The following is an 8,798-nucleotide window of genomic DNA, read 5'->3' on the forward strand; positions in this document are numbered from 1 at the left end:
GTCCAATTACCAAGCCCCTTCCCCCCCTCCAGACAGACTCTCCCTCAAAAGAACCTGACTGAAACAGTAATGGAGAGAAACAAACATTTTATTGCGAACCAGACATGAAACGTGGGGTGTGAAACTTGGACGGGGGTTTGTGTGAGGTGGGTAGGAAAGGGCTTATGAAATTTTGGGGAATGTCAGCCTTCTAGTGCTAGAGCAGTCTGCAGGGGTTGACTGAAAGTTTTAACGGCCCTTGCCGCCCCTCCTTCTTTGGACTTTGGGTGAGGGGGGTGTGGGACTTGGTGGCGGGTGAGGGCGGTTACAGATAGACTGCAGCGGGGCTCTGTCCTCCTGCCTCCGGTCTTGCAGAACATCCACAAGGCGCCGGAGCGTGTCCGTTTGCTCCCTCATTAGTCCAAGCAGCTTTTCAGTAGCCTGTTGGTCCTCCTGACGCCACCTCTCCTCCCGTTCCATGACTGCTCGGTGCATTTGTGACAAGTTCTCCCTCCACTGTGTCTGCTGGGCTGCCTGGGCTCGGGAGCAGTCCATTAGTTCTGAGAACATGTCTTCACGCGTCTTCTTCTTCCTCCGCCTAATCTGCGCTAGCCTCTGGGAGTGTGCTGACAGGCTGGGTTGGGAGACAGTCGCAGATGTGTCTCTGTGAATTGTAAAAAGGGAGTGAATTCCTGAGACAGATAAATGAAATTGTATACAAAGAACCTAGTCTTTCTCTGTGAACAAGACCATGCACTGAACCTCTCACATGCGCACTCAGGACAAGGTCGAATTTTCGGCCGTCGCCTTCAGTGCCTGTGGACTTGCGGAGGTCTTGGAGTGTTCAGAGAACTGTGGCTGGAGACCTGAACTTCTGGAGCGGGCAATAATGGTAAGCGGCAGACTTGTGGCTGCTTAAAACTCCAGCAGTAGCACTGGCCTCCTTTCACATTGAAAGCAATGCCAGTCTCTGCTGCCAGCAATCAGGACAGCATGAACTCTGCCCCTGTCCCACCCCCTCGCGGCTGTCCCAGGGAAAGATCCCTGTATGCTGCCCCTCTCCCTCCACCGCGTGGCTGTCAAGCAGTCCCAATACTAACATTCCCCTCCCTAATTCAAAGCAGGGCGTCATGAGCGACATCACCCTCCTGAGGATCCCGGACACCCAGAAAGAACGCATGCTGCGGGAAAGCATGCAGAAACCGGGGCCGTATGCCGCCATGCTATGTCGTGCGATGATCCCGGAGTACTTGATTGTGGCGTGGAGGGGACATGTCTGCTACCACGGAGGGCCCACTAAGATCGCCCTACCCCGGAACCTGATCAACAGGCTTGAGCTCTACCTCCACGAGACCTACGAGGAGTTCTCCTACGAGGATTTCTCGTCGATCCCCGGCCACATTGACCGGATTTTCGCGTAGGTGCACTGGGACTTTGGAGTGGAGCGTCTTGGGCCTGGGAATCATGTAGTAACGGACATTGTGAAAATTTTTTAAAACACTTGGGACTAAATTGAGAAGAGCCTAAGACAGAGAAATCATGAAAACCCATTTGTTACCTTTGTAAATATTCCTGTTTTGTACCTGATTATTTTTTTACTAGTTTACAGAACTTTTATAAATGTACATTGTTAATAGTATAAATATTACCGTTCTGTTTTAAATAAATGTTTACATGTTTACAGCACTTACTGCTTGATCCTTCCCCTGATTCTGTGTCCGGGGTAAGGGATGGGGACGGTTGGTACGGGATCTCGGTAAGGGTGATGAAGAGCTCCTGGCTGTCGGGGAAATCAGCGGTGCCAGCGCTGTCGACTGCCTCGTCCTCCTCATCTCCTTCTTCATCTTCCCCGTCCGCTGTCATGTCCGACGAGGAACCGGCCGCGGACATGATCCCATCCTCGGAGTCCACGGTCAGGGGTGGGGTAGTGGTGGCGGCCGCTCCCAGGATGGAATGCAGTGCCTCGTAGAAACGGGATGTGTGGGGCTGGGATCCGGATCGTCCGTTAGCCTCTTTGGTTTTTTGGTAGCCTTGTCTCAGCTCCTTGATTTTCACGCGGCACTGCGTTGCATCCCGGCTGTAGCCTCTCTCTGCCATGGCTTTGGAGATCTTCTCGTAGATCTTAGCATTCCTTCTTTTGGAGCGCAGCTCTGAAAGCACGGACTCATCGCCCCACACTGCGATGAGATCCAAGACTTCCCGATCAGTCCATGCTGGGGCCCTCTTTCTATTAGATTGCACGGCCATCTCTGCTGGAGAGCTCTGCATCGTTGCCACTGCTGCTGAGCTCACCTCGATGTCCAAAGAGGAACTGAGATTCAAACTGCCCAGACAGGAAAATGAAAATGAATTCAAATTTTCCCGGGGGTGTGGCTGGTCAGAGCATCCGAGCTCTGACTGCTGTCCAGAGCGTCAACAGAGTGGTGCACTGTGGGATAGCTCCCGGAGCTATTACCGTCGATTTCCATCCACACCTAGCCTAATTCGATATGGCCATGTCGAATTTAGCGCTACTCCTCTCGTTGGGGAGGATTACAGAAATCGATTTAAAGAGAGCTTTATGTCGAACTAAATGGCTTCCTGGTGTGGACGGGTGCAGGGTTAATTCGATATAACGGCGCTAAAGTCGACATAAAAGCCTAGTGTAGACCAGGCCTAAGAGAGAAGCTCTCTCTTTCCAATCTTTGGTTACAAATGTTTGCATGCAATCTTAGGCCCCATTCCAGATAATGCTCTATGTGACCAATGGGGTCAACCCCCAAGGAGTCACTTGTAGGATTGGTACCTTTAATCTTTAGACACAATTCTGCACCCTTACACCCACATGGAGCTCCACTGATTTCAATGGGGTTCTGGCTGTGTGCAGCAGTTTGCAGGATCTGGGCTTTAAGTACTGCTGCAGCCAGGAAGATTAATTTACAAATAACTTACACACTAATAAGTCTAAAAACTATACTGTGACCCTAAGAAGCACTCAATGCCAATGGCAGAGGGCCCACTGTTCTGTAACTCCTATCAGGCCTGACATAAAGAACGGCCATACTGGGTCAGACCAAAGGTCCATCTAGCCCAGTATCCTGTCTTCCGACAGTGGCCAATGCCAGGTGCTTCAGAGGGAATGAACAGGTAATCATCAAGCAATCCATTCCGTTGCCCATTCCCAGCTTCAGGCAAACAGAGGCTCGGGACAACATCCCTGTCCATCCTGGCTAATAGCCATTGATAGATCTATCTTCCATGAACTTATCTAGTTCCTTTTTGAACCCTGTTATAGTCTTGGCCTTCAGAACACCTTCTGGCAAGGAGTTCCACAGTTTTACTGTGTGTTGTGTGAAGAAATACTTCCTTTTGTTTGTTTTAAACCTGCTGCCTCTTAATTTCATTTGGTGACCCCTAGTTCTTGTGTTATGAGGAGTAAATCACACTTCCTTATTTACTTTCTCCACACCAGTCATTATTTTATAGACCTCTGTCATATCCCCCCTTAGTTATCTCTTTTCCAAGCTGAAAAGTCCCAGTCTTTTTAATCTCTCCTCCTATGGAAGCTGTTCCATACCCTTAATAATTTTTGTTGCCCTTTTCTGTACCTTTTCCAATTCCAATATACCAATTCCAATGACACACTCATTACATCTACCACATTGCTGTCATGTTATTTTCTGCAAAGAGTGTTGTGTGAAGTATCCAGTGAAAGCTGGTGACACACTAGTCATTAATATCATTGCATGATGATGCATGGATGCAGTATAAAGAGTTATGTATGTGTGCTGGAAATATGTTTTTATAATAAGTTCTGCGGGCAGATTTGATCACGTTTGTCCTAGACAAAGGGAATGTTGATTCGCCTGTGTCTATAATGTAAACTGAGCACAGGGATGCCAGAGACAATGGACCTTTCATTTGCATCCAAGGTAAACACCAGTTATCAAGAGGATGATGCAATAGCACAGCATCAGCACACCAGAGGACACCTCATAATCTGAACCGCAGGGAGTCAGCCTGACTCTTGGGACAAAGACTATGAACTTTGGGGAATATAAGCAGCAAAAGGACATCTTGCTACTCATAACTGAGGGAACAAAGAGGTCAGTGCTCTTTGCATCTATGAACAGTGGATCTCCAACCAGATGGGTTGATGACGCTGAGAAGTAGCTGTAGGTGAGAAAACTGCTTTAGACAAAGCATGGAGCCTGCTAAGGTTACATATAGCTTCAGAAACATGTTATACTTTTGTTTCATTTGTAACCATTTTCTGTTTCTATTATCTCTGCTTAATTTCACTTAAATCTCTGGTCTTAATAAACTTACTTTTGCTTTATTATAAATTCATCTCAGTGCTGTTATAATAAAGAGAGGTGTGCATCCTCAGCCGAACCAGCAGGCAGGTGTGTAGTCTGTCTCTTTGGCGGCAGCAGAGTTGGTAGTTCTGTTAGCATCCAGTGACAGGGGCTGGCCCTCTGAAACTGAGCAGGTCAAACTGGGGACGACCCCTAATGTCGGCCTACGCTTATAATTCAGGTCACCTGCCCTACAGTCCCTGTACCGCAGATGTGGCAGCAGAGCCGCGTCTACACCAGGGACTTGCCCCCGGCAGAGGGGTTTCTAAGTCTGCTCCATGAAACCGGGGCACGTTTGTAGCCAAGGGCCGGGCAGCTCGCACGGGTGCGGCTAGGAAGTCGGCCCCTGACAGGCACCCGGAAGCGGGGCTGGGAGGGAGACACCGAGCCAGGCAGGGAGGGGGGCCCCTCCCGCTCCCTCACAGAGAGCCCCCGCACCCCAACAGCCACCAACCGCCCCGCACTCACGCAGCAGTTGTAGGCGTGGCTCCGCACGTGCGCCGCGTGCCGGGAGCGCTCATGCCGCACGTGGCTTTTCTCGCACACCAGCAGGTGCCGCGCGGTCTCGCGGAGCCGCCGCAGCGGAACCGACATCCCGAATCCGCGCGCCGCGCAGCAGCCGCCAATAAGGAAGCAGCCGGGGACCACCTCGTCTCCCCCCCCACGTCACGCAGCGGGAGGGGGCAGGCAGGCGCAGGAAGAGGGGGGGCAGTGAGGTTACTTCCGGCCGCCTCCCAGATGCAGAGCAGCTGTTTCCGGTGTAACCTCAGCTCGTGCTACCCTTGTAATTAGTGAGCGAGAGGATGCGCATGCGCAGTAATAGCAGGCGAAGCTGCTGCTGCCCTCCCCATGTGCAAAATGGGATAAAATAGGGGCAGAGGGGGCAGAGCAGGGTTGGGGGTGCTTGGATGCTGTAGCTGGGTGCAGTAACCCATACAGGGCTGGGCATTTAAGGCACAATGTAACCCAACAGCCTAGAGCAGGGGTCGGCAATCTTTCAGAAGTGGTGTGCCGAGTCTTCATTTATTCACTCTACTTTAAGGTTTTGTGTACCAGTAATACATTTTAACGTTTTTAGACGGTTTCTTTCTATAAATCTATAATATATAACTAAACTATTGTTGTATGTAAAGTAAATAAGGTTTTTAAAATGTTTAAGAAGCTTCATTTAAAATTAAATTAAAATGCAGAGCCCCCCGGACTGGTCGCCAGGACCCGGGCAGTGTGAGTGCCACTAAAAATCAGCTCACGTGCCGCAGGTTGCCTACCCCTGACCTAGATAATCTGTGTCAGAAGCTGCTTGCTGAAGAGCCCATTCAGGGCCTGTCCTACCTGTCCCCCAAGGGTTAAACATTTTTGGATCTGGTGTTGGTTTTCGCAGCCTTGCCAGCCACTAGCATTTAAGAATCACAACAGGCTGAAAGAATCATGAGATTTGCTTTACAATTGTGAGATTGTTATTTTATAAAAACGGTGTTCTTTTTGTCATCTGGTTTGTGAGCTTTTAAGGTGGACTTGGGCCATGTTTTCAAGGATTTCTTTGCAACCATCAGCCTTAGAAACTTCCTTTTTGCAAGATGAAAGTTGAGATTTTCACAGAATGACTTGACTCCAGCATCTGGAGGTTTAAGAAGAAAAATACAAAATATTGCAAAAGTTTTGATAAAAATTGCAAGCATTGGCAACAGGGAGTTAATGTTTTCACTTAAAAAATGAGGAGTCCTTGTGACACCTTAGAGACTAACAAATTTATTTGGACATAAACTTCTGTGGACTAGAACCCACTTCATCAGATGTATGAAGTAAAAAATACAGGAGCAGTTATAAATACATGAAAGGATGGGGGTGCTTTACCAAGTGTTAGGTCATCCTTTCATGTAGTTATACCTGCTCCTGTATTTTTTATTTCATACATCTGATGAAGTGGGTTCTAGCCCAGGAAAGCTTATGCCCAAATAAATTTGTTAGTCTCTAAGCTGCCACAAGGACTCCTCGTTTTTTGTTGTTGTTGTTCTTTTTTGTTTTTTTTCTGATACAAAATAACAGGGCTACCACTGAAACCTATTTTCACTTAATCACTGACTCCAGGAGTTGAAGCTTTAAGAAAAACACAAACTATCTTAAGACTCACAATAAAATTATTACAGCAGGTTGTAGCAACCTGCTAAAGAGTTGATTCAGTATAGAGTTAAACATTTTCACCTGTGGTTTTGATGTTTAAAAGAATTGTCATCTGTTTTAAAGGGGACAAAAAGCTAATTGTCTCACCAAATGCAAAACAGAGAAGTGAAAGGGATTGGGATACTGCTGGGACAATGCATCAAAGTCCATCCATGATCAATGTGTCATTTGTATTTTTAGACCTGATTCTCCATTGCACCTTCTGTAGTCATTTATATCAGTGCAATGTGAATTCAAAGTGGGTGTATTATGCTGTCCCATAATCAATTTTGCATTCATGTCACAGTGGGGTAAATCACTACATATGGTATGGGGTAAAGGAAAAATCAGGTCCTCAGCATGAGTGACTGCTACACTGATAACTTAGGCCACATCACTACCACCTCCAATTTACATCCTCCTAAACATTGGATATATAGTTGAAGCCTCCAAAATGTGTAGCAAATGGCTAATGTGCCTATTTTGTGCCACACAGACATAAAATTGTATGGTTACAGCTCTGAAATGATACACAGAGTGAGGTGAGAAAGATGACACGTTAAGTGGCATTTTGGCTAGAGTAGAGCAGCAAATGGGGAGAAACAAAGGAGCATAACACTGCTATGAGAGATGGTGAACCTGCAGACAAAGGAATGGTAAGTGTAAAGAGGAAGAGAGAGCACCAGGACTATGGATCAGACACTTGATGACAGATTGGATATGTGGGAAATAACTGAGGAGCATCATTGTGGAACCCCACCCTCTACACATTATTAATAGTGGTACATGTCATATACTCCCCCTTCACACACATATAAGTCCCCATTGTTGACAACTGTACATTGCATAGGAAATTGCCCTCATACAGACCCGTGCATTGATAATGGTACAATCCATAGGAACCCTCTCCACACACATACAATGATAGCATTTAGGAAACCCTCAGACACACTGATAATAGTACAATCCACAGGAAGCCACACTGGCATTAATACATCCTATAGCAGAGTTTCTCAGACAGGGGTCTGTGAGGGTACTTCAGGGGGTCCATGAGTCATGTCCAGGGCCACCGGCCCTGCTGATCAACTCTTCTCCCTCCCTCCCAGTGCCTCCTACAAGCCGCGGAACAGCTGTTCAGCCGCATGCAGGAGGCGCTGGGAGGGAGGGGGAGGAGTGGAGACGGGGCATGCTCAGGGAGGAAAGAGAGGGGCAGGGGTGGGGCCTGGGACTGAGCAGGGGGCTTGGAAGTCCCTGAAAAAAATTAAATAAAAATGGAGGTCCTAAGGTTGCTAAAGTTTGAGAACTGCTGTCCTATAGGATTCCCCAGTCCCCCAAACCCACAGATACAGGAACATAGAAACCTCTCTCTCTACACTGATAGTGGTAGTCTGTTCCCCCACCCTCTCATGCTCATAGACTTTAAGGTCAGAAGGGACCATCATGATCACATTGCAGGCCACAGAATCTCACCCACCCACTCCTGTAATAGACCCATAACCTCTGGCTGAGTTACTGACATCTTCAAATCATGATTCAAAGACTTCTCTGCAGTAAGCACAGTGGTAGTGCTACATAGCACTCCTGCCCCAAACACACACTGATAGCAGTGAAGCCTGCAGCACAACTCCCTCAGCAGCAATATGTTCTAAAGAGCAAATGGGGAGTGGCAATTGGCCGTAGAATGCTTAACCTGGGCCGTTGCCTTTCATCTTTTTTCTCCCCCCCCCCCCCCCCCCCGCCCCCCGGATTCCCACCATGTGCCAGTAAAAATGGCTGGATAATTTAAAGTATTTGTATTCTATGTGACACTTGTCAGCCTCCTGAGGGATGTGGCAGGACCCCACTGAAGTGCTGAGCAAACAGTGGGCATGTGAGGCACTCGCAGCATATATTGGCACCATGTGGGATGTTTTGGGGATTATGGACACCTTGAGGGATATGTCAAGCAAACAGGGATGTTTCAGGGTCCTGCTGGATGTGTTGGGCACCTAATGATATGTGTCAAGCACCTTGTCACCGTGGCAGACACCTCACAACCCCGCAGAGGAAGTATCTGGATCCCGAGGCCAGGGCCGGCTCCAGGTTTTCTGCCGCCCCAAGTGGCAAAAAAAAAAAAGCCGCGGCAGCGCGATCGCACCACTCCACTCTTCGGCGGCAGGTCCTTCGCTCCCAGAGGGACCCGCCGCCGAATTGCCGCCGAAGACCCCAGACGTGCCGCCCCAATAGCGGCCGGAGTGCCGCCCCTTGGTACTGGCCGCCCCAAGCACCTGCTTCTTTAGCTGGTGCCTGGAGCCGGCCCTGCCCGAGGCGCTGTCCAGTGTG

The 8,798-nt window shown here is 48.6% G+C and overlaps 1 protein-coding gene across 1 annotated transcript in view; it reads right to left on the reverse strand.

Annotated features, from left to right (window-relative positions):
- The window catches only part of LOC113407922 (ribonuclease P protein subunit p40-like), a 20,408-nt gene extending 15,498 nt beyond the window's left edge, over nucleotides 1-4,910 (reverse strand). Inside the window, exon 1 of the mRNA XM_026658886.2 lies at nucleotides 4,785-4,910. Coding sequence (XP_026514671.1) covers nucleotides 4,785-4,910 — 126 coding nt within the window. The remainder of the gene's footprint in view (nucleotides 1-4,784) is intronic.
- Between the last annotated feature and the right edge of the window lie 3,888 nt (nucleotides 4,911-8,798).

The sequence above is a fragment of the Terrapene carolina genome, unplaced genomic scaffold (assembly GCF_002925995.2).
Source record: "Terrapene carolina triunguis isolate 2854851 unplaced genomic scaffold, T_m_triunguis-2.0 Scaffold56, whole genome shotgun sequence".
In the NCBI taxonomy this organism is placed as follows: domain Eukaryota; kingdom Metazoa; phylum Chordata; order Testudines; family Emydidae; genus Terrapene; species Terrapene triunguis.